This window comes from Ursus arctos, unplaced genomic scaffold, assembly GCF_023065955.2.
Source record: "Ursus arctos isolate Adak ecotype North America unplaced genomic scaffold, UrsArc2.0 scaffold_12, whole genome shotgun sequence".
Lineage (NCBI taxonomy): Eukaryota > Metazoa > Chordata > Mammalia > Carnivora > Ursidae > Ursus > Ursus arctos.
This window is the reverse complement of record NW_026622786.1, coordinates 5,492,618-5,518,143: the sequence shown is the minus strand read 5'-3', so window position 1 is coordinate 5,518,143 and position 25,526 is coordinate 5,492,618. Positions and strand designations below refer to the sequence as shown.

General features: G+C 46.7%; 2 protein-coding genes and 1 long non-coding RNA gene across 3 annotated transcripts in view; 1 reads left to right on the top strand and 2 right to left on the bottom strand.

The window, feature by feature from the left end:
* The window catches only part of LOC125282143 (myomegalin-like), a 124,700-nt gene that overhangs the window by 21,567 nt on the left and 77,607 nt on the right, over positions 1 to 25,526 (top strand). Inside the window, 4 exon segments of the mRNA XM_057310762.1 lie at positions 1,689 to 5,105; positions 5,803 to 6,820; positions 6,983 to 7,076; positions 10,588 to 10,735. The gene's annotated coding sequence lies outside the window, so the exon portion shown is untranslated.
* LOC130543490 (uncharacterized) lies at positions 6,747 to 10,597 on the bottom strand. The gene is made up of 3 exons (XR_008958869.1): positions 10,260 to 10,597; positions 9,310 to 9,482; positions 6,747 to 8,254 (listed from the first exon to the last, which is right to left on the bottom strand). It is a non-coding gene; the product is annotated as an uncharacterized LOC130543490 (long non-coding RNA).
* LOC125282151 (putative neuroblastoma breakpoint family member 5) lies at positions 14,998 to 19,920 on the bottom strand. Its single transcript, XM_048216401.2, has 3 exons — positions 19,214 to 19,920; positions 17,211 to 17,307; positions 14,998 to 16,444 (listed from the first exon to the last, which is right to left on the bottom strand). Exons 1-3 carry the CDS (start codon positions 19,389 to 19,391, stop codon positions 16,102 to 16,104), a joined length of 618 nt encoding a protein of 205 aa, XP_048072358.1. The 5' UTR covers positions 19,392 to 19,920; the 3' UTR covers positions 14,998 to 16,101.

Here is a 25,526-nt window from a genome sequence, read left to right as displayed (position 1 = left end):
CTGAAGGCTAGAATATCTCTCATCAAAGCAGTCTTTTGCAGTCAAAATCACAGAGAATGGCTTGTGATTGTGATGTTGATTCTCAGCAAAGGATCCCACCTGTGCTGTGTTTGGGCTTTAAGTTGATTTGCTGTTCTAGATTTCTTTTCATCAAGTGGAAAATGATGGGGTTTTGTGATGGGGTTTATGATGGGGTTTTCTTCACATGAGGAATCTCTTAGTTTCTGAAGTACTTGGTATCTGAGAGAGAAAGAGAGAGAAATCAAATGTGAGTCTTGGTCAGATGTCACCTGGTGACAGAGGCCAGGAGCAAGCTGAACCCCTGTCCAGAAGGAGCCTAAAGGGGGAGCCGCAGGCAGCCTGAGGGGGAGAGTGAGAGCCACAGGTCAGAAGTAATACCTCGCTAAACTGAGCGTCAGCCTGTGTTGCAGGATCCAGGGACCCCTGTGCTCCCCCACCCCCCAGCAGGAGCCTGGTGATATCCCAGCTCCAGGCTGCTGTGAGCTTTGGCCAGATCCCAACTACCCCTTCCTCAGTAGCCACTTCACTCTTGAGCCCCCTTCATCAGAATCCCAAGTGATGGCTTTCTCACGTCTCCCAGAGAGGGATGCACCTAGCACCCAGCACACACGTTCAGAAACAGACTGCTGTAGGAAGGAGGGGACCCTTGGCCGACAAACACACCCCCTTCTCACCCTTGTCCCAGTCTTCTGAGGAGGAGGCCAGGCTATGGAATGAGTCCTAGAATGTCAGAGCCAACAGGAGCCTCAGCCTATCTCCAAGTTCCTTTCTGCCATGTGCATATGAGGACCTCCTAAAGCCATGTGACCTGTGTCTAAAAACCCTGGACTGAAACCCTGGCTCAGGCCCTGTGCAAACATGTGGGGGAAGGGAGAGGAAAGCCTCTGATCTGGAGGTGTGGGCAAGCAGTAGACATTCTTGGTCACTTGGCTGGAGAGGAACAAGCCCAAAGGGGCAGAGGGAAGAGCTCAAGGAGGAGAAACTCAAAGGGGAATTCACAAAAAGAGAGCAGGGGTGTTACCATGGCCCTAGTCATTTTCACTCAGGGAGGCCAACATTCTCTGAAGGTAATCTCACACAGGATAGCCCTTGGGGCATTTCTAGGACTATTCTCAATGCAGAGACTCACCAAACTCTGAAGTGAAAATGAAAAGGCATTCGTTTTAGCTCTCTAGATTCTCATCCCTTCTTTTCTAAAGTTTCCCTAAAGAAAGAGTCTCTCAGTGTTTACCCTGGTATAAAGAAGGACCTGCAAATGGGTTAACATAGGAGAATGAGACCTAAGGTTCTTTACTGAGATGTTGTATAAGGACAAAATTTGATTAAAATGTTCTCTTTCAATCTGCAGTGAACCTGCAGGGGGCTCTGAAATCCACTCAGTGACTAGTGAACTGTGGATTTCATTGTCATAGGAGTAGAGCACTAAATTCTTTGACCTTTGATCAGGGAAGAGATTATGTATTGGACTCTGGGTATCTATGTAATATTTATTTTTTTCTTGTCTTTTTTTTTTCTTTTTTTCTTTCATTTTCTTTATTTTACTTGTTTATTATTCTGTTTCGTTAGCCAGTGTATGGTACATCATTAGTTTTTGAGGTTGTGTCCAATGATTTATCAGTGACGTATAAACCCAGTGCACATCACAACACGTGCCTTCTACATTATAGGGGCTGAGGAGAAACCTAACTCCAGGCAGTCCGGTGTGGCACTCCCAGCTGTGACAGGTTCTCATTTAGTTTTTCTCATGGAGGCTCTTTCTCCTCAGCTTTACACTTCTTATTCACATGGAGAAGTTGAGGGTTACGTGTCCTCCTAGGTCAGATTCCCTGAAAGACCCAGGAGGAGAGTCCTTTTGCAAGTGACTCATTAAGACAGTGCTCCTGGGAGGATGAGGCCTCAGAGTTGGGCAAGCAGGGAAGGAAGGCAAAGAAGCCGAGAAAGTGTGTGATTTCCGGCAAAGTTCGCGTGTTTGGCGACATGTGTAACTGATGCTGCTCTGCTGAGGAGGGCCATGGGGCCTGCTTCCCCGTGGCCATGAGTGGAGGGGAGAGGGGATCTCAGGACGGCCCCAGCAGGAACACAGCAGAGTTCAGATGCAACCAGGTGATGGAGATGGCAGGGCCGGCAGGGTGGCAGTCCCTAGGGAAACAGACGGAAGCCCAGACAGAGGTAGCACCAGCTGTGGGAGTGACCAAACGAGGAAGACAAGGCAGTGTGAGTGTGTCGGGGGGGTGCAGCTATCATCTGAAGGACAGCAATAGGAATCCCTGTTTCCAAGAGCCACAGGGCGTATGATTACCTCAGTTCCCTAAGCCAGAGGGACATGGAATTTGCATGCGAGTCTCCACCGGCCTAACTGCAGTTTTCTCTTGGGAATCTTCTCTTCCATGACACCGAGGGCTTTCCTGTGGCCAAAGACTTGACACTCACACTGGCTGTCCCTCGAGGCCTCAGCGGCATCGCCCTCCAGCTTGGGAGGGTTCTTCACGCAGAGGGAAGCATCCAAACCCAGCTCTGGATGGAAAAGCACATCAGCAGGATTTGTTGTTATTCGTGATCTTTCTGATCCTCCACCCACACTGATCTCAAAGGACGACATCGGACAGAAGGAGCAAGGCCATCCGAGTATTCAGAGGGGAGGGGAAGCCAATGGACACGCTTTGATTATTTCCTGTTTTGTTCATCTCTCTCACACTACCTGCATGGATAAGAATGCCAGAAGGCCAAAGTGCTTGCAGTTGACAAAAGTGAAATCAGAGAAGCAGAATTGGTAAAAACAGAGTTCCGGAGAAGAAAAGACAAAGGCAGGGCAATCAGGCTGGAAAGAGGCTGTGCTATTGGTGGGAAGAGACTGTAGACATCAGCTAAAATCAAAGTTGAAGGGAAGCCTTTGGGGAGCAACCAGGGAAGAGAAAGCTGGGGAGTTGACACAACACGCATCAACACGTGGTGCACTTCACACGTGTACACTCTGGATAATACACACACGGATTATACATCGTGTATGTGACCTGAGATACAAATGTGTGTGTCTGTATGTACGTATGTACCTAATTCAGTAAATGATTAAATAGAGATCTGGGGGACACGGAACCTAATATTCTAACCTCCCTTCTGGTCAGTTGAAATTGGAAAAAATACACAAATCCAAGGACAATGAGAAAGGGGGTGGAAGAAACAGGTGACTGTTCAACACCACGGAGGGATTACAGGGGGGAGCAGGTGGGAACAAAACAGAGTAACGCCATCTGCCATGGCGTGACAGTTTGTATTCGCCCCCAGTTCATAGGGGTGAATCACAATCCCCAATGTGATGGTTTTGTGGGGTGAGCAGCTGGTCGGCATCCCCCCTAGAAGGGATCCGTGCCCTATAAAGGAGACCCCACAAAGCTCCTCACTCCTGGAAGGACAAGGGAGTCAGGCGGCCACTCCGAACCAGGAAGGCAGCATCACCAGGCCCTAAATGTGCACCTGTTTGATTGTGGTTCTACCGCACCTGCAGAACTGTGAGATCACAACTTCTGTTGTTGACAAGTCAGCCTGTCTGTGGGATTTTTTTCTCAGAGCCGGAATGCACAAAGAACCCGGCATGGAGCCTGGTTTCCCTCTTAGTCCTCTGTGGAGGTTGAGTCACAGAGAGAGGAACTGAGCCAGCGGGGTGAGTCGGGGCCACAACAGTGGGCGCCATGGAGAAGTGACAGGCTCGAGGGGGAAGACAGTAAGTACGTCAAGTTCTAAGGCCCTTCTCGGGGCTGTGCTTCCCCGAACATTCCCTGAGCTCTTTCTCTGGGGTCTCTCCCCGGTGCCACAGTCTGCTGCTTATGTCACCTCCACCTGAGAACTGCGTCTCCTCATTTCTCAGGTAGTTCTGACAGAGGAGCCCCAGGCCACCCCAGGCTCCAGGAAGGGGCACTGAATGCAGGAGGGAAAGGAACACATGACCCAGGGGAGGGTTGGAAAGCTCAGTCTTCAGGAAATCTGAGCAGAGGTGGGTCCTGATGAAGAGGAAGCTGGGGACGAGGCCCCAGAGATGAGGGGAGATGATGAACTAGACGGAGGATCAGAGGAGAGAGTGACATGTGCACTTCATGTAAGAAAGGGGCCACTTATGTCCTTAGAAAAGGGAAAAAAGAAAAATAAGTGGGAGACAGTGTTGTGAGGCCAGTATTACCATTGTGACTGTGAGCACCGAACAGGGAAGATTGCCTCGACGGTGTCTTAGGAGAGAAAATTGGGCACAGGAGCCTTTCTGAGAAAGCTAGGGAAGATGGGGTCTGGTGAAGGTGGAGCCACTGACAACTGCCCCGCCCTCCATGAAACAATGCCCCGAAACCATTTGCCGAGTGCTAAAGCCTCACAGCAACCCACAAATTAGACATGACAAATTCATAGATGTTGTCAAGCAACTTCTGTTGAATCAGGCCCCCTAGAATTTATGCCGTTTCTTTTTTCCCGTAGCGATGGAATGGAGATACTAGTTTTGCGCTTTCCGATGAAGGGACAGAGGGGAAACTGGGTAAGAGGATGAATAAGTTGGCCAGTTATAGAGCCAGAAAGTAGCAAACCCAAGACCTGGGGCAGAGCTGATACTAAACACTGGGCTCTTGCTGACCTCGCTGGATTGGAGCATCATGGGGTTCGACCTCACCCCGTTGCTGCCTCCAGCCATAAGCTTGTGACGACCAACACAGGGACTAGAACTTCCTACTCCCCGTCCCTCTCACCTTGGAAGAGCGGCCATTGGTTCCCAGAACCCATCTTGGCATCCAGGCTCCCGATGGCAGAGGAGAGGCCGAGCCTGGCTCTGTTGTCTCCACAATCCAACTGCTGTTCCAGCTGCTGTTGCAGAGAATTGGCCACCTGGGTGCTTGGCTGTGTCTGTGCTCCAGACATTTGCACCTCTGCCCTTTGGAAAGTCACGTTTCCACTCGATGGGCCCTGGTGACGGGGAGCCTGCATCGGGGCTGAAGCAAGAAGAGATTTCAATGGGATCCACCCCAGGGCTCCTTAGCTGAGCACTCCCAGAACACCCACGTCTGATGTCCCTTCCGGTCTGAGAGACCACCCTGCGAGCAGGTACAAAGGTAGACATCATGTGTATGAAGGAGATGTCAGGGTTATGTCCGAGCCTAGGGATGCTGGGATGGCAGGTGCCCAGCCTGCGAAGTCCCTGAGGTGAAAATCACCCCCTTCAGTCCACCAGGCGTTTGGATGGGCCTATGACTTCATTCCTATCATTCCGTTAGTCGTAACCTTCTACCTACAGCCTAGAGAGAGTAGGTCCTAGAGAGTTCTTAAGGTATGGGGAGAAGGAGTTGCCAGTGGGAGCTGTGCAGTATTACAGGGGTGCCAGGCAGCCAAGTGAAGAGCCTCCTGGGCACCCCTCGTGACAACAGAAAAGGCCCGGGACCTCTCAGCTCTCATTGCTTTTGGATGGAGCCTCATGGAGACATTGATCTCTCAGAGGGGCTGGAAGAGCCCCTGGCTCTGCTCACAGGACAGTGTCTCACAGGGTAGGAGTTGGCAGATGTGTGGCAGGGTCACAGGGATCTCTGGGGGCAGTCTCGCAACCTTTTCCTTTACATTTACAACTGTTTCAAATAATTTGGTACAAAAAAAGAGGGCAGGGCCAACCGCATCCCCACATAGGCCCTGACAGGACTGAGTGGAGAGTAGTGGGCAGTCTGAGCTGGTGTGGGTCTGAGGTCCCATAACCACTGGCCAGGGGTCTTGGGCAAGTGACATGACGTTGCTGAGGCTCGGTTCCCTTGGCTCTCACAGGAGATGCCACACCGACCGGAGAGTGACCTGTGAGGACATGAGGGGCTCCAGCACAACAGCACTGCTGGTGAGCGGGCACGGAAAGGGACGTGGCGGACAAACGAAGCAAAGTAACTGTGTGTTTCATTTCTGCTTCCTGAATTGCTGTAATCCTGAGGAGGCCTTTGCTTCTTGGCCCCTCCGAGAGGAATGGGAAACGGGAGAAGGTGGTCCTAGGGTGGAGAGACTGTTAACTGACCAAAAAGATGAAGGAACAAAATGTTTCATGGCCAATTTCACTAGACAACATTGACACAGTGAGGAACCTCATAGACTCCTTGCTGCTCCTACAAGGCGATTTGATGGCAAGGAAATTTGGCTAACAGCGCAAACGCTTCTCCCAGAAGCAAAGTCCGAATTGTAGCCTGAGTGGGAAGAAATGAGAATTGGGTGTTAGCCTGCACTCCTGTGCGAGTGTGACCCAAGGGGGTCTTGCTGAGAAGGCAGCACTTTCTGAAGATTCTGGAGAGGGGAACAACTCTGCTTTGCTCCAGAATGAGGCCAATACCCACGGCAGGTGCACGGACCATTGATCATTTACATGACATTATGCTACTGAGAGCAACACTTGACGGGGAGAAAATCACTGAAGCTGCACACAGGGTGGAAAGGACACCATCCGTGGAGGATGGAAAACCAGGCCTAGAGCTTCGGCTTCACTGAACCACGGGGTCCAGCTAGGACTGGGTGCTCGGGATCGTCTATCTAAATGCTGAGCATTCTGGGCTCCCCAGAAGCCAAAACTTTGATCTCAGCAACAATATCACAGATGCTGCAAATATGGAGCACATGCAAATCTGTGTGGAGAGCCAGAGAGTTTGCAGGACACTACAACAGATATACAACTGGCAATAGAATCTCATTAGTAGCAGAAGTCGGTTCTTACAAAAAAGAAAGAAAGCAAGAAAGCGGGAACGAAAAAAGAAAAGAAAGAGTCCTGTTACCCAGATATCTACAGTTGACATCGTGGTGGCTGAAGGTTTTACTCTTTTCCCTGCATTTCTCCTCTCTAAACTGACTTGGTACCAAGGGCCTGCACTTGGGAGGGGGCTTGGTGGCAGAGGGAAGTCTGGGACAGAAGGAAAGGAAAATTGTCTGACCCACATGATGCCTTTTTTTTTTTTATACACTCCCCGCCCAGTGTGGAGCCCAACGTGGGCCTTGAACTCACAACCCTATGATCAAGACCTGAATGGAGATCAAGAGCTGGATGCTTAACCAACTGAGCCACCCAGGTAACCCAGTGTTTTTGAAATGAAATCCAAGAGCAGAGTTCTAACCAGTTTGAGTCTCTAGGATCTGTTGGCAGGGATGCACGTCTCAGCCGATTTAGGTTGTTGGATATAGAGAAGACAGGCTTCCTGACCTCCCCTCCACCCAGGAGTGTTGTGCCCCTCACAATGGGAGTACTTACCACCCACATCCAGACCCAAGAAGGTTTCCTGCTTATCAAATGTGAATGAAGCACTTGTGTAAGGTCTGCAGGTGTCTGGCGGGTCATGGCCAAATGAAGAAGTCAAATAACAGTCATCCAGGGAGTCCTGCGGGTCTTCATTCTCTTCTGCCACTGGTAGCTCCCTGTGGAGCCTCGTGTGACAGGCAGGACTAGAGATGCAACAAGAAAGTTGAGTCAACATGGAGTCCCAGCTGCTTTGGGCGGCACCGAAAAGAAATGCGAAGTCTTCTTCCCATGAACCATTCTGCCTCCATCTGGGGCCAGAGTGTGGATGTACTGGGGATAGATGAGGCAGGCAGGGAGGGAGCAAGAGCTGGAGGGGCCCAGAGCATGGCCAGAATGGGAGACTAAAGGGAAGGAGTCTGAACCACCCCAGCACACAGCAGTCACAACACACAGCACGCTCAGAAAACAATAAAACCAGCATCAACACTTTTGCATACGTTTTGTTGACATTTACAGAAAGCACCAAGACAACCCCAGACTGGCAGCATTGTAGATTCCTAGAAAGCTCGTGTGTCCGAGGCCTACTTGTCTAAACACTGAGATATCAATTTTTTTACACACTTTTCTTGCCATGAATTCTTGCCAACGTCATAATGCGAAACCAGCAGAGACAGATGTGCATCTTAGGCTGGACTCAATACAAAGAGAGACCGTGAGAATGCAAGAAATCCTGTGATTGGTTAGTATACCTGTGTCAATGGCCTGAGCTTCCAAATTTGGGACGCATAAAGAAAGGGGCCTATATGAGTACCACAGTGAAACAGAGAACATTGCTAACGGACCATTTTATGGGTGTCTGAATGGGTGAAATAGGTACATTTAGCACTTTCTAGATTTGCCGAGAGCCAAGATCCCCAGACATCACCACTGCATTAAAGCCCATGATTCTTCAGAGTTACCTGGGGCATATCCGTCCTTGGTCTTCTTCCTCCACAAGATCATTATGACTGTCTACAAATAAATACAGACAGGGCCAGTCACGTTCAACAACACCATGTGTACATTCCAATTAAGTATCCGATACAACTAGCACACGGACTGTGCGCCGCTTAGCGGGGCAGCAGGATATTGTGAGAGTAACCATCCAGGAGGCCTCAGGTAGTGTCTTGGGAATGTGCCTTGGTCTGCTTTCCTGAGCCATTGGGCATGAGCTCCCTGCTGTGGTAGAGCCACATCTCAAGAGTCTGTGTACAGCGTGAAACGTGTGTTTTGCCACAGATTCTGGGGAACAGCTTACCTATATTCTAAAAACTTAGTGCAACCTTCTCTCATTACCTTATGCCATGAGATAAATGGTTTAAGGGAATTTAGACACAGAGACCAGACTGATGGATGGAATCTGCAAACCCTCATGTCAAAAGAAACCTTTTGTGTACAATTCTTTGTGCTTACAGACATATGAGCCATGCATGGGAGGGGCAAAGGCCAGAATCAGCTGTGCTTCAAGGAAACCTACGAGCAAGCTGATGGCAGAGGTGTTGATGACCTGATACTCTGATGACAACTCAGTGTAGACAGCCAACATAGAGGACACAGACACTGGGAGTCAGAGCAGTCAGGCAGGGAAAGAACAAATCGAAAGATGTAGGTAAGGCTGCCAACATCTTTGGACAGGCACAAAAATTCAAGAGACAATATTCAGCTATGAAAATGAGAGCATTGGAGATGAAGAGAGATATTTAATGGAAATCAGGAACAAAGACAGAGACCTCTGCATGTGGAGCACAAGTGAGTGTTAGCTGTCACATCTGCCTTGAATCGAATGTCCTAACTTCTGTCAGAAGCCATAAGCATGGCCTGAGATGAGGAACAAAGGGCAGGTGCCTGACTCACCTGAGGTCTGTGCTAAAAAGTGTATCCTAGAGCCTGACTCAGATCCTTATGTCTACTGGGCTTCTACAGAGCGATGACACATTTCTGCACAACCAGAGGTTGGGATCCCAAAAATAGGGGGTCAGCTTGGGAGTCCAGTTGGAGCTTTATCACCTTGACAATGGAGGACTCACTAGCTACTTCCAGAGCAGAACAGATGTCCAGATCTTCGAATGAGGTGATGTCAGCCTTGCTACAAGTCCCGAGGGAGTCAGACAGGTCAGGAAGGGCCGAATAAGTCAAATAGCATTCATCCAGAGAGTCACATGGGGTATCCTCTTCCACCTCTGGCAGCTCTGCGGTGAGCCTGGGAGGGTCGGGAAGTCTGAAGTTTAACACAAGAAAAGTAGACACCCCAGCATCCTACTGGTTTTGATGGGAGGCCGAGAAGTATACTCATAACAAAGGGGCACAGCCGTGATTAACAGCAAAAACTATCCTCCTGTTACAGGGGCAGAGAGTGGCTGCTGTGGGGGCAGTAGAGACAGATAGAGAACAAAAGGTGCTCAGGATAGTGGCCGCAGAGCTAAGCTTCTGAGCAACAAACTGAACGACTATGGAATGGAACACATAGCTCACAGCGCACATGGGGAATCCTAAAGGTGGCTTGAACACTTGCATAAATATTGTTGATACTACCTTGGGTGACCAAGTGAACACAGGCTTTAAAAGACAACATCCATATGGAGAGACCTTGTGTCGTTGGTGCCTCTTTCTTATGACGTGAGTGCTTTTTTTAGGTATTCTTTGGCTATAATATATCCTCAGTGTGGTAACACCAAACAGGGAGAGGCATATAGGCCTCTCACTCTCATTTTACCAAAAGGATAGAACAGGGGAATGCAGAGAATCCCAGTGACTGCTAATTCACCAAGTTCCATGCCCTTCAGGTTATTGAAGTGAAGGGGTCAGTAAATGGAACTTAACTATGTAACATGTGAAGCCACACTTCATGGTTAAACAAAGGTACTTTGTGATTGGAGAACGGATAAAACAGGCATGTCTGGCAGTTTATGTTTCTTCCTTGAAATGCAGTCCTTCAGTTTAACCACTGAAATAACAACCCAGGATTCTTCATAGTTACCTGGGGCCTATCGGGTCTTGGTCTTCTTCCTCCTTATGAGAGATTTGGTTTTCTGTAAATACATAAAGACAGGGCAGTCATTAAGCAGATCCTGCTCTGTACATTAATAATCTAGTGTCTAATGCTAGCCAGGTACTCAGATATGCTCAATGTGAGAACAGGTTTAGTCAGAAGACTATTTCAGGGTGCTTCTGATATTGTCTTATGATAAGTGGCTTGATTTCCTTGCCTGAGGCATTGGGAAAAATTTATTTTTTCTAGGAGATCATCATCACGGTTGCCCTTGTCTTAAGTCTGTGCAAACACTGTACTTACCTTTTTCATACAGATTCTGGGGATCCAGCCTCTGAGCATTCTAAAAGGATTACTGCAGAATTCAGCCTTCTCTCATCAGAGAGCCTGCTTGTTGAAGACTTACTGGAATTTATATACTGAGAGTGAACAGATGGAATGCAACGACAAACCCTCAAATGAAAGTGAGTCTTTGGTGCTACAGAGAATGTTGGCTCAGTTCGTGTGGTGGGGGAATGCAAAGCACAGCTCTGCTTTGGGAAACACACAAACAAGCTATCAGTGGAGGCACTGAGGGTGGGTTTTCAGACAACTGCTTAGGAAGACAAGTCAACCCAAAGGGGAGATACAAGCGGGGTTTAGAATAGCAAAACCAGTTAACCCAGGACAAGAATGCCAACTGACAGTGGCAGGCATAGATTCGTAAAGGACCTGGCTCAGAGATGAAACGTAGAGCTATTGAAGGTGAGAAGATATATTTCATCCAAATTAGGTCTGACAGACAACTTCTGTGGTCATGTTGCTGAGGTGAGTTGAGTTTGTCCTGCCTCCTTTGGCCCAATGACCTGACAGAGAACCCAACATGACATGGGCATGCCCTGGGACTAGGAAGAGAGCAAAGCTCCCTGACACACCTGACATCTGTGCTTAACCTCAATCCTAGAGCCCAGTTCAGATCAATATGTCTCTACAGGGCCTCCCCACAGGGATGACCTCTCTCGGCACAGCAGAGGTCTGGGATACAAAGAACAGGAGATCTATGTGGGTGTCCAGTTGGAGCTTTATCACCTTGACAATGGAGTACTCACTGGCCACTTCTAGAGAGGAACAGACTTCCAGGTCCTCAGGTGAGAAGATGGCGGCGCTCCTGTAAGGCCAGTAGGAGTCAGACAGCTCGGGAAGAACTGAATATGTCAAGTAGTGTTTATCTGGAGAGTCCCGTGAGACGTCCTGCTCTACCACCTCTAGCAGCTGTCCACTGAGCCTGCAGGGTGGGGACAACCGAAGATTAACCTGAGAGGGATCTGAAATCCTATGTCCTGTCTGACTTTGTTGGAAGGGACAAAGGAATGGTCAAGAAAGCAGAGAGGCTGACCCATTCAAGAGAGAAACAACTCTTCTTGTTTGAGTGCGACAAGCTCTGTTTGTCACAGGAGCAGCAGATAGAAAGGACAGTAAGTGCTCAGCGCACGGGCCAAACAGCAAGCTTGTGAGGAAGGAGCCTCAATTATCTCTGTGCCATCCAGTCATGACTCTCTACATACAGAGTCTCAGAATGGTGGCTTTCCCCCTTCCTGTCAAATGGCATCCAGTTCTGCATTTTGTGGCCAAGTGACTGTCCCAGCTATCTCATCCAGAAAGGTCTCTTTCTCTCAATATCTGGCATGATAGTATATGTTTGTCTTCTTGCTGTGATATGTTCTTGCTAGGAACACATGTCAACATGATAAATCTAACAGGCAGAAAGAAGACGTGCATCTCTCAATAAAGCACAGAGGAGAGAATGAGCGAGCTCAGCGATCCCTGTTACATATTAGTTTACCTGGGTCAGCTGACTGTGGGTTACTCAACTAGAGAAGTAATTAAGAAGTGGGAAGCAATCCAAGTACCACAAAAAATCAGAAAACATGGTGAAAATGGATAATTTGTTGTCGACCAAATAGATATTATAGTTCTCTTCAGCACTTTCTGCTTTTCCCTGGTTGCTACTTTTGAGTTCACAGCCCCCAAGTATTCAGAATTACCTGGGGGCAACTGACTCTTGTCCTTTCGGTCCCTCCTGATCAATTTGGTTTTCTGCAAATAAAGGAAGAGAAAGAGTTACATGAAGCACATTCCCCTTCACAAATGCCCACTCTTAGGTCCCATGTAGTACAAGAGAGCAACAGAAGCAGAGTGAAAACAGGCAACCGTGAGAGAACTCATCCAGGAGGGCTTAGGAGGGCCCTGGAAGCAATCACTGGCATTGCTCTCTTCAGCCATTAAAGAAATGTCCCTGATATGACAGGCCATCATCACAGCATCCTGTCTTGAGTCTATGCCAACAACAAGTTGATTCTTTTCCCCCGAGATCCTGGGGAAGAACCCAGCTGCTTCTGAGAGGGTTGCTGCAACCTCTACGACATCGGCCACAGCAACGTGTTTCGTGACACATCTCCAAAGGCAAGAGAAACAAGAGATAAAATGAACTTGTGGGACTTCATCAAGATAAAAAGCTTCTGCACAGCCAAGGAAACAGTCAGAAAAACTAAGAGGCAGCCCACGGAATGGGAGAATATATTTGCAAACGACACTACAGATAAAAGACTGGTTTCCAAGATCTACAAAGAACTTCTCAAACTCAATACACAAGAAACAAATAAACAAATCATAAAACGGGCAGAAGACATGAATAGACACTTTTCCATTGAAGACATAATATTGGCTAACAGACACACGAAAAAATGTTCAAAATCATTAGCCATCAAGGAAATTGAAATGAAAACGACACTGAGATACCACCTTACACCAGTTAGAATGGCAAATTGACAAGGCAAGAAACAACAATTGTTGAAGAGGATGTGGAGAAAGGGGATCCCTCCTACATTGTTGGTAGGAATGCAAGTTGGTACAGCCACTGTGGAAAACAGTGTGGAGGTCCCTTAAAAAGTTAAAAATGGAGCTACCCTGTGATCCAGCAATTGCACTACTGGGTATTTACCCCAAAGATACAGACATCGTGAAGAGAAGGGCCATATGCACCCCAATGTTCATAGCAGCATTGTCCACAGTAGCTAAATGATGGAAGGAGCCGAGATGCCCTTCAACAGATGACTGGATTTAAAAGAAGTGGTCCATATATACAATGGAATATTACTCAGCTATCAAAAAGAATGATGTCTCAACGTTTGCTGCAACATGGACGGCACTGGAGCAGATAATTCTAAGTGAAATAAGTCAAGCAGTGAAAGAGAATTATCATATGGTTTCTCTCATCTATGGAACATAAGAACTAGGAAGATCGGTAGGAGATGAAAGGATAAAGTAAGGTGGGGTAATCACAAGGGGGAATGAAGCATGAGAGACTATGGACTCTGAGAAACAAACTGAGAGCTTCAGAGGGGAGGGTGGTGGGGGAATGGGATAGGCTGGGGATGGGTAGTAAGGAGGGCATGTATTGCATGGTGCACTGGGTGTTATACGGAACTAATGAATCATCGAACTTTTCATCAAAAACCAGAGATGTGCTGTATGGTGGCTAATATAATATAATAAAAAATATTATTATATAAAAAAAAGAGAGAGATACAGTGAAAATTAGGAGGTCTGGAAGTGACCTCCTGTGCCTGGGCTGGAGAGGTATATGAGTCTGGCAGGGCCACCTTGAGAGCAGTGATTGACAGTGGCCCAGACATAAAAGTGCTGTGACTTAGACAGGAGTTGAGCAAAGCTCGCTGACTCATGGAATGTCTTATATCAAACACAGTCCTACAGCCTGGATCACAACAGTTTGTAAGGATAGGATCTACTTATGGGGATTAAGACTCTGAGTCTACACAGGGTGTGAGGAACAAGGAATAGGGACACTACCTGGGGCAGCACATGGACTTTCCTCCCCTTTGGTATGGGACCATTCTCTGGCTAAATCCAGAGCAGAGCCGATTTCCTGTTCTTCAAATGGGAACTCACCATCACTGTAAGACTGGTCGCTGTCACACCCTTCTTCCAGAACCGAAGGGGTCAAATCGTAATCATCTACTCTGTCCTGTAGGACTTCCTTCTTTTCGACTTCTTCCTGCTCCACGCTGTGCCGGGTGAGACAGGAATGACAACATATCAAACCGGGGGGATCAGACATCATGGCTTCCTAGCTGGTTTTGATGGGAGTTATAGGGAATGGTCACTAGAAGCAAAGGGCCATCGCCTGGAGAGGGAAAAAGCTATCCATCCTACAAGAGGCAAAGTGTGGCTGCCATGGTGGGGGATGGGAGAGTAGCAGCAGCAGATATGCAGAGCACTGCCCACAGCAGGGCTGACGAGGAATGAGACTCTACCACCCCAGTATGGTACAGTCACGGCATGAAGCACAGAGGGAGACCAGGCCCGGGGCAGCCACCACGTGCCTGAGTCGTGTTGACTTTAACATAGATTGACCAAGTGGTTACAGCTCTGGAGTCACTGCAGACTGCAGAAATGTGTGGCTGCTAGGCACCTTTGTATTAATAGTGTCACATGACACCCCACGTGTTTGGTTTTGGTAAGTTACTTCTCTTGCTGGTTAATTTTGCTAGTGTCTGTGTACCAATTCCTTTGCTGGTCACCTTCCTACCAAGGCCCTTAGAGAACTGTGTAGGAAGTAGATACGCATCTCCTGGTGTCCAGTCACAGGAAAGAATGGGTATTTTGTCCATACAGGGAGTCCTGAGGCTGGTGAATCCATCTTGGTTTACAGCACCACAGAGACAACAGGCAACACGGCCATTCTTTGCTGACCACCTACAGTTTTGCTAATCCTTGCATCTGACATCTGTGACTCTCTTGACCTCACTTCCTTTTCTTTCTGAGACCCTGTCCATTTTTACCCACACATTACCGGTTCCTGAACATTCATTGTCACCTGGGGGTCCGTGTTTCTTCTTCATGTTCATCCTCCTCCTTCTCATAATTTTCTGCAAATAAATTCAGAAATGTCCCGTCAGCTGTTCCCACATCACCACTATGAACACAGTGGCCTCTATGGCCCGAGAGACATAAGTGTCCTTGCATGACTAGGCATCCACTGCATTTAGGGCACTGTCTTTAAGAATTGCTGTGGCATGGCTTTCTGATGCATCAGGCAGTGTGTCTCTGATTCTGAGGATCAGCATCACTGACCCTGGGCAACAGCTTCTACTGTCTCTTGTTGTCCATATAAGGGGATGCTTGTCCAGTTTCAATCTTGACTTCTGCAAACCGTGTCTAGCAGCGTGCCGCGAGTCGCGCCACAGGCACAGGCTCTCTGTGCATTCACAGCTCTCACATAGAGCCTCCTCCTTGTCCTGAGGACAGGACAACCACCCTGTCCCACATCCAACCACCGGGGACTTCATGGGCCCCCGCGTGGGCTCCAGTGTTACTGAGGGGTCATCTAGGAAACATGTTCCAGTCTAAACAGCGTTCCCACCTCCAAGTCCTACTGCATCAAGTTCCTCATCCAACTCCACATGGTCAGGGGCTCTACTTTGTCTAAAGTGCATTCATGAATTTTCCGTATCTGCTCACTACAGTGACAACAGGTTATTTGATATACATTACAGATGAGGAGACAGATATGGACGAAGTAAACCTCACTCTCTCACCCACATTTCATACAGACTGGGCTAAGTCTGGGAACCTCCCACTTAGGCGGGGATCCTAGCACACTAACTAGCTGCCTCCTGTCACAGTCTCCTTTCCGGGATCTAACACTGGTGGATGCTGCCTCCTGCCCCAAGGGCTGCGTTCCCTCAGGGAGGAAGCAGACATGTGGAGCACTATGACCTCCAGCCTGTGCATTTCTCCTCTCTGTTACCACCTTCTAGTCCTGGTCCTCTCATGGCCTTGCGCACAATGGGGAACAGAGGACAGCTGCTACAAACAGTGTGAGGGCAGGTGGGAAGACTCTTGTGAGCCCAGGGCCTTGCAGCAGCTCAGTGCAATCAGGGCCTCTGGCTGCCTTACCTGAGCTGAGCTTTCGGGCAAGGCACTTGGCCAGCCTGCGTCCCTCAGCCAGTTGCTCTTGGAAGCCCTGTCCTTGGCAATGCTCAGGGTCATCATGGGAGAGGAGGTCCTCGAGGTGTTTATCAAGGAGTTGGCAAACATCTCTCCCTTCGCGTAACTTATCATATAAACGGGTCAGCTCTTCAGTCTGGTCTTTGATCAGCAGATGGCACTGTCTACGGTGGGACAGAGAGAAAATTTAACAATGCAGAGAGTGGATCAATAGATTATAAGAGCTTTTGGGGAGATTTCTGGGAGAATTTCCCACAAGCAGCCGCCGAAACAAATTTGTGCACATGTGTGGTTACCTGCCTGTGGCAGAGAAAGAAGAAAGTAAAACAAGGCCTCCTCTGTATCAGAGAGTGCTCCTGTGAGCCCCCTTGACATCCCTTGCATCTTTTCCTTCTGGAAACAGACCCAGGGGTCCTCCTAAGCACACGTCACAGACATGTCCCTCAGCTGCTCACTTTGGGCATACCCATTTCCCTGGAAAACTCCATATAGTGCATCATGCAGCGAATGGACACACTGGCAGACACAGAAGTGTGGACCGTAGGGCTGGTGTTAAGTCCTGAGCTCAGGAGAATGGCAGGGTCAAGGGGACAGCATTTGCTGAAGGAACGGATGACAAGCTGTAGTCAGCCAGGTCGTGACTATGTGAAAGGGAAATGAGGTAGTGATCTCACAACACTGTGAATGTGCTAAATGCCACGAACTGTTCCCTTGAATTTGGTGACTTTGATATTTTTTTACAAGAGAGAATGAGGCTCTGAGTCATTGGAGTCCATCATTTACCAATCACTGTTGTCTTAGTTGTTTTAGACATAGTTGTGGAACGTGCCTGCCGTGAGGGTTTCTGCTCTTCTGGCCCAGACTTGTTGCTGCCCCAGGTCAGAGATGCCCACAGCTTCCCTCAGGCCTCCCACACAGAGCCCTGCTTACCTGAGCTTCTCAGCCAACGTGTCTGCCCGCTCCCTCTTCTCCAGCTGCCCCTTCTCCCCCAGCACGGATTCGATGATGTCGCTGGACTCTTCGCACTCTGAGAAACAGAGATGCCTGTCTCAGTGGAAAGCTGGATATGCTGCAGTGCTCGCTGTCTTCAAGGGAGGAGATGGGGTCCATTCCAGCGCAAATGGAACCCTGGCAACCAGGCTCTGCACGGGGAGCTCCACTTCTCATTCCTCAGCCTCTTAACTACAGCGCATTCTATTCCTCCCTGTTTCAGAGCCCAGGAAAGAACAGCCCCAAAGCTCAGAGGGGAAGTAGACGCGGTGAGTAGCAGGTATTTGGCAGAGTCAGGATTCGTATCCCCTGACACCGACCCTGACCATGGCCACTCTAGCAAGTCTTGTGGCCTCTTAAGTAAAACACTAAGCAGGGACATGACGTAAGGCCCCCAGGACTCCAGGACCGATGGGTCCCCTGAACTAGGATTTCTATACTGAACAAGTATCTCAAAGGTAAAAATTCACCCGATACACTCGTGTGAACTAGAATGCATAAAAGCAGAAGGACCTGAAAGGAATATGGCCAAATCCTAATAAAGTGTGTGTCATTAGAAGCAGTAGAATTATGAACAGAGTTTACACGGTGCCAGGCTCTGCTGTTAGAGCTTTACAAGGAACTACTCAGTATTCATTTCGACTCAGAGAAGTAGCACCCACAATAGTAGTAGTTTAACAGAGGAGGAATCTGAGGCACAGGAAGATAGGCAGTTGGATTTGAGTCCAGGAAGCCTGGCCCAGAGCCCATGCTCTTCACCCCTGTGCTGTGTTACCTCTACCGCAAGCCCTCGGGTGATACCTGATTTCATAATCTTCACAACTGCTTTCCCAGTTAATGAGATGATTATCGGGAAAGTTGTAAATAAAACTTTGTTTGTCCTTCCCTGAAAGCTCATCATCTCTTCACTTTCCTAAATAACAGGCTTCAATTTTTACTTTTGTCTGCATAAGTCGTTTTTAATTATACCTCCCCTTGTTATATTGAAAGCAGATTGTGAGAAAATGAGAAAACTTCGGGCTAAGAGTTGTCAGGATTCCTTCCTATCGCTCGGCTGTGACGTGCCCCATTCTGCACCGCATCCCCCTCTTAACGATAAGGCCACCGAGCTCCTCATTTCAGGCTGACTGTGGGGGAGAGCCTACCCCACGCACTAAGGCTTGGGTGGTTCCTGGGGCCGTGGTCTCCCCCACTCACCCTCATTCTCTCTTGGCCACATGTCTCATGGCCCAGGCCTTGAACTGTTGGGCACCCTACATCATTGAAGGTTCCCCAGCTCAGGGAGATACAGGGGAGGTAGCAGAGGTTGTCTGATGTTCCCGGAAACACCCTCAGCCTTATCACTGGGTATCAGATGGCCTCTGTGGAGCCAGGAAGCAGAGCCTGCACGGGTTCCCTCTCACCAGGGGAGTCACTGTGTGGATGGTGTCACTCATGGATACCACAGTTTCGGAGAAAGCAGAACCCACCTCTATCTCCTTGAAAGCAGGTCATGTCACCTGCTACCCTCCCCCCATGTGTACCATCAGCATGTTTCCCCAGTGTCCCTAGCTCGGTGCTTTGCCAGTGGGACATCAGAGGAACCTGACCTGATGGAGTTCTGGAGTCACTGTGATGCAGGATCTGATACTGCACAGAGTCAATCCTGAGAGGACCAGGCATTTCTGTGTCTGCACCAGGAATCAATTACTGGGTTGTGAACTCTAGCCCCACCCTACTTGTCACAGCTAGCCTGTGGAGGTTGCTAACCTATTTGTCTTCAGTTTTCCCATCCTCAGCAAACTGAGGGTAAAATACCCACCTCTACCATTCCTGGATTGTGGTCAGAATGAAATTTATCGTGACAGTGGAAATAGAAAGGACAACATCTGCAGAGGGTTTTAGTTTCTCAGAAGGAATACAGACAGCCATCGCTTTGGTGAGCATGACCTTGTAGGACTTACTGTATTTCTGCAGCTGGTTGGCCAGGGAGTAGGCAGTAGCTTCGGATATAAGGAATTTCTCCTTGAGGTCTCGGAAGTCCTGCTTGCTTTTCTCCAGCTGGGACTGAAGGTCCTGGTTGATTTCCAGGAGGCTCTTTTCTGCCCCAGGATCGGAAAGAGGGCCAAGAGGTGCTGCCATGGTGACGTGTGGCAGAAGAGGTAGAGCTGGGGAATGAGCAGAAGAAACCCAAACACAGGATGGGTTAAAACCCAGTGAAATCAAGTAGGTTTAAATCAGGACTGAGGGTTGAGGATACAGGAATTCTCTACTTACTGTTGGGAACAATTTGAACAACACCCCACAGCACTTGAGACTCGGTAACCACAAAAACAAGGTTCAAGATGCCAGAGCTGATAGCCAAAGGCCCTGCCCCAGCTCAGACTCCAACCGGAATGACAGAGGGAGTACCCAGAATGCCAGGTAACGGTCTGCACTTGCAATAACAGATTTGGAACGTTGGGGCTTTCAATGGAACCCGGGGAGCCACTGCCTTCCAGTTGCCGAGGCCGTGCTGATACACCAGGCTGCCTGGTCTCCCCTGAAAGTCATCACTGATGGGGACCCACCCTCAGTGGCCACTCTCAATAGTTGTGCACCCTTGTGCTGAGACCACAGTTCCCATCTCTTTCTAAAAAATGATGTCAGCATAGTTCTCATTCTTCATTCTTATGTGTGTATAAAATCATCAAGGCACAAATAGCTTCCCATGAAGTTTCCCTTTTTTTTTCTTAAAGATTTATTTATTTGAGAAAGAGAATGGGGGCATGGGTAAAGGGAGAGAGTGAGACAAGGGACTCAGTCTCACAACCCATGAGATCATCACCCTAGCCTAAACCAAGAGTCAGATGCTCAACTAACTGCACCCCTCCCAACAGGTATTCTTAAGGGCTGTCATGAACTCATCCCACTTGTTTTTAAGGTAAAACAGATCTTAAGGGAAATATTCCAAAGTCGCAGACTATCACGATGTTCTCTGTGTCTTCTCTAGTTTTTTTTTTTTTCTCTAGCCATTAAAAACACGAGAAACATGCTAGTGTTTTAGTTATCTTTAGTTGCTTTGTATTTGAAAAGCTTTTAAATTTATTTGGATCTTCCTCTATTTACATCACATTTTTAGGATGTATGTAGTAAATAAAGTTTTCTTTAAAGCAAAACAAACAAACAAATGACAAAAAACCAAGAACATAAGAGAAAAACCAGAGTTAATCTATGCAATGAAGTTTGGAAACTGTTTCCTGTCCCAGCTCTCTCAGTGTTCTTCTTCCTGCATCTCTGTGTTATGTAGGCTACTCTTCCCCTTCTGTGGACATGTATTTTCAATTTTCTTAGCTATACACCTAGGAGCAGAATTGCTCAGTCATATGTAACCCTATGTTTAACTTTTTGAGAAACTGCCGAACTATTTTCCACAGCAAAGCGACGACACCATTTTACACTCCCACTAAGAACGTGTAAGAATTCCATTTCTCTACAAGTCATACTAGTGGGGTGAAGTGATATCTCACTGTGCTTTAGATTTGTGTTTCCCTAATGACTGATGATACTGAGCACCATTTCATGTGTTCATTGTTGCATTGGTATTATCCTTTAGAGAAAGTCTACTCAAACTTTTTCCCATTCTTAAGTTGGCTGTCTTTTTATGGCTTAGTTGGAAGAGGATTTTTGGGTTTTGGGGTTTTTTGATTTTTTTGTTTTTGTTTTTGTTTTTTGTATTCTAGATAGCAAACCTCCATCAGATATACAATTTGTAAATATTTCTCCCATTGTGTGGATTGGCTTTTCACTTCCTTGATAGTGTCCTTTGAAACAAAAACCTTTTAATTTTGATGAAATCCAGGTTATCTATTTATTCTTGGGTTGCTTGTCCATTTAAGAAACTGGCTTCTAACCCCACATCCTGAAGATTTATAACTACATATTCCTCAAAACATTGCTTTTGAATGAGAACTTTCCTGGGTTTTAGGGGGTGGTGGACATTAGTTAATAATGTTTCTTGTCTCTTGATTAATTGTCTGTTGATTGATATCTCAATTGATATTCTTGTGCTTGTTTTCCCTCCTATGGAGCATGCCGTGGCCTATAACAGAGATTTTGGAAATGGTATCTAACGATATCCTGAGCTTGATTCAGGGGAGAGTCCTGGTTATATAATTGAGTTGGTCTACACCTCTTGCATAGTTTCACAAATTGCCAGGGCCTAGAGTGGTGAGTAGTTGATTATTTTTCTGAGGAACACTTGTCCGGTAGTCCAGATCATTCTAGGGCTAGGGTGGACTTTCTCAGTCCCCTCCAGACCGAGAAGGCTGCGGGTGTTGGACCTAGTCAAGAATTTCATCTCTGGTCTTCGTGGAAAGTAGACATGCCTCAGGGTTTGGGGAAAGTTGTTCAATACAAATTGGTTCCCCTCCAATCTTCATATTATATACATGATTTCTTTGTAGAAAAGGTAAAAGGTGAAAAAAACTAAGAGGCAGCCCACAGAATGGGAGAAGATATTTGCAAATGACACTACAGATAAAAGACTGGTATCCAAGATCTATAAAGAACTTCTTAAACTCAATACACGAGAAACAAATAATCAAATCAAAAAGTGGGCAGAAGGTAGGAACAGACACTTTTCCAATGAAGACATACAAATGGCTAACGGATACATGAAAAAGTGTTCAAAATCATCAACCATCAGGGAAATTGAAATCAAAACCACATTGAGATACCACCTTATGCCAGTTAGAATGGCAAAAATGGACAAGGCAAGAAAAAACAGATGTTGGAGAAGATGTGCAGAAAGGGGAACCCTCTTACACTGTTGGTCGGAATGGAAGTTGGTACAGCCACTTTGGAAAACAGTGTTGAGTTCCCTCAAAAAGTTAAAAGTAGAGCTATGCTATGACCCAGCAATTGTACTCCTGCGTATTTACCCCAACGATACGGACGTAGTCAAGAGAAGGGCCATATGCACCTCAATATTCATAGCGGCATTGTCCACAATAGCTAAATTGTGGAAGGAGCCGAGATGCCCTTCAACAGACAAATGGATAAAGAAGATGTGGCCCATATATACAATGGAATTTTACTCAGCCATCAGAAAGGAAGATTACCCAACCTTTGCAGTACCATGGGCTGGACTGGAGGAGATTATGCTAAGTGAAATAAGCCAAGCAGAGAAAGACAATTATCATATGGTTTCACTCATTTATGGAAGGTAAGAAATAGCAGGGAGATTGGTAGGAGAAGGAAGGGAAGAATGAAGGGGGTGTAAACAGAAGGGGGAATGAACCACGAGAAACTATGGACTCTGGGAAACAAACTGAGGGCTTCAGAGGGGAGGGGGTGGGGGGATTGGGATAGGTCGGTGACAGGTATTAAGGAGGGCACATATTGCATGGGGCACGGGGTGTTATGCGCAAACAATGAATCATGGAATGGCGCCTGGGTGGCTCAGTCGTTAAGCATCTGCCTTTGGCTCAGGGCGTGATCCCAGAGTCCTGGGATTGAGCCCCACATCAGGCTCCTCCTCCGCTGGGAGCCTGCTTCTTCCTCTCCCTCTTCCCCTGCCTGTGTTCCCTCTCTTGGAGCCTCTCTCTCTGTCAAATAAATAAATAAAATCTTTAAAAAAAACAAAACAAAAACAAAAGACACACACAAAAACAATGAATCATGGAACACTACATCAAAAACTAAGGATGTACTGTATGGTGGCTAACACAACATAATAAGAAATTTTTTTAAAAAAAGTAAAGGTGAAAGGATATTTATTTTAGAACAACTTGTCTATTGTTCACCAATTGTCCGCCTGCGCTTTTAAAAATGTGTAAAGGATCATTCAAGGTCAAATACATTCTTAGCAAAAGTACAGTTCTTGCACCCTACCAGGTGATTATACTGAATCCTATGAATTGTCTTATTACTTAGATGTTATCCTTTTCCTGATGAGAAAAAAAAAAAAAATCTGAGAAATAGTACAAAGCTTCCCAAGGCCACATATCTAGTGAAGAGAGGAGGCAGCATTAGAAACCATTTCGGGGGAAACCATCCAACTCTAGACCTCAGCTTAGGTCTTGATCTCAGGGTCATGAATTGGAGCCCTGTGTTGGGGTCCACTTAAAAAAAAAAAAGGCAACCAATCTAGCAGATACCCCATTGGGTTTTCATATGCTTATTATCTTTTGGATGTCTTCTTTTGGGATGGGGTTTTTAAAATATTTCTGCTCATTAATATACTAGGTTGTTTCTCATTTTCTTTGTGAATTGTTAGAGTTCTTGATATATTTTGGATGAGTGTTTTGTCAGATATATGTATTGAAAATAATCATTCCTGGTCTATAGATGGCCTTTTCATTTTTGAAGAATGTCTTACGGTATACAGAAGCCTTTAGTTTTCATAAACAACAATTTAATTGAATTTTTTATGGTGAGTGCTATCGTGTCCTGTTTTAGAAATATTTGTCTATGCCAATATTATGAAAATACTTCCTATTTTTCTTTTATAGGCTTTGGAATTCTTGCTTTCATATCTCCAATTAATTTCAATATGTAGTGGGAAGTGTTTGTTAATATTTACTTTTTAAAAAACAAATCATCTTTTGCTCTATTACCTTTAACAGAAAAGTCTTCCACTTCCCCAGTAAAGAATATTAACATATACACACACACGTATACAAAATCAAATAGCTGTGCATATGTGGGTATATTTTTGAATTGCTGTTCTTTCACTTTGATATATTTATGTCGGTTAAGTGTCTGACATTAATTCCGGCTCAGGTCATGATCTCATTGGTGGTGAGATCCAGCCCCAAGTAGGTCTCCATGCTCAGCAGGGAGTCTGCTTGATATTCTGTCCCTCTCCTTCTCCCTCTACTGCTCCCCCACTCACTTTCTCTCTCTCATTCAAATCAATCAATCTTAAAAACAAAACAGAATTTCCAAACTATTTTCTAGAGTAGTTGTAGAATTTAACATGCCCATCAGCAGTGTACGAGAATTCTAGCTCCTACACATCCTTGCCAATACTTGGAATGGAGATTCTTTTCATTTTTGCCATTTTAATTGGCAGATAGTGGTTTCAATTTGCATTTTCCTAAAGTAATGATGTAGATCTTGGCATGTCCTTATATGCCTTCCGTATATATGCTTTGCTGAGCTGTTCACAAATCTTTTACCCATGTTATCATTTTATTTTATTTTTTTAAAGGTTTTATTTATTTATTTGAAATAGAGAGCAAGAGCGGGGGCGGTGTGGAGGTGGGGTGGGGAGGGCAGAGGGGGAGGGAGAAGAACATTCCCTGCTCAGTGGGGAGACTGACAGAGGGGGTAGGGGCTAGATCCCAGGACCCTGAGATCATGACCTGAGCCAAAGGCAGCTGCTTCACCAACTGAGCCACCCAGGCACTTTTCTTTTACCCATTTTTCAATTGGATTGTTTGTCTTCTTCTTAACTTTTGAGAGTTCTTTCAACGGTTCTATTAGGAGATCTTCACCAGATATGTAATTTATAAATATATTCTCCTTCTATGTTTTCCCTTGATTTTGCATTCTCTCACCAATGTCTTTTGAAGAGCAGAAATTTTCAATTTTGATGTAGTCCAAAATTGTTCTTTCATTAATCACAATTTTGGTATCATATCTAAGAAACCATTATCCGGGGGCACCTGGGTGGCATAGTCGGTTAAGTGTTGTGATGCCAGGGTCCTGGGATCTAGCCCCACATTGGGCTCTTTGCCCAGTGGAGAGCCTGCTTCTCCCTCTCCCTCTGCTGCTCCCCTGCTTGTGCTCTCTCACTCTGTCAAATAAATAAATAAAATCGTAAAAAAAAAAAAAAAAAGAAATCATTGTCCAACTTTAGGTTCTAAACACTTTTTTAAAGATTTATTTATTGTGGTGCCTGGGTGGCTCGGTTGGTTACTCATCTGCCTTTAGCTGAGGTCATGATCCCAGGGTCCTGGGATTGAGCCCCCTGTCGGGCTTCCTGCTCAGCAATAAGTCTGCTTCTCCCTCTCCCTCTGCCTGCCTCTCTGCTTGTGTTCTGTCTTTCTCAAATAAACAAAATCTTTTTAAAATTATAGATTTATTTATTTAATTTGCGAGAAAGTGACAGAGAGAGAGCAAGTAGGGAGAGGGAAAGAGGGAAAGAAATTGAAGCAGACTCCCCACTGAGTGCATAGCCAACGCTGGACCTGATCCCACCACCCATGAGCTCAGGACCTGAGTCAAAATCATGAGTCAGATGAGCCACCAACTGTGTCACCCAGGTGCTCCTAAAGACTTTTCTACTAC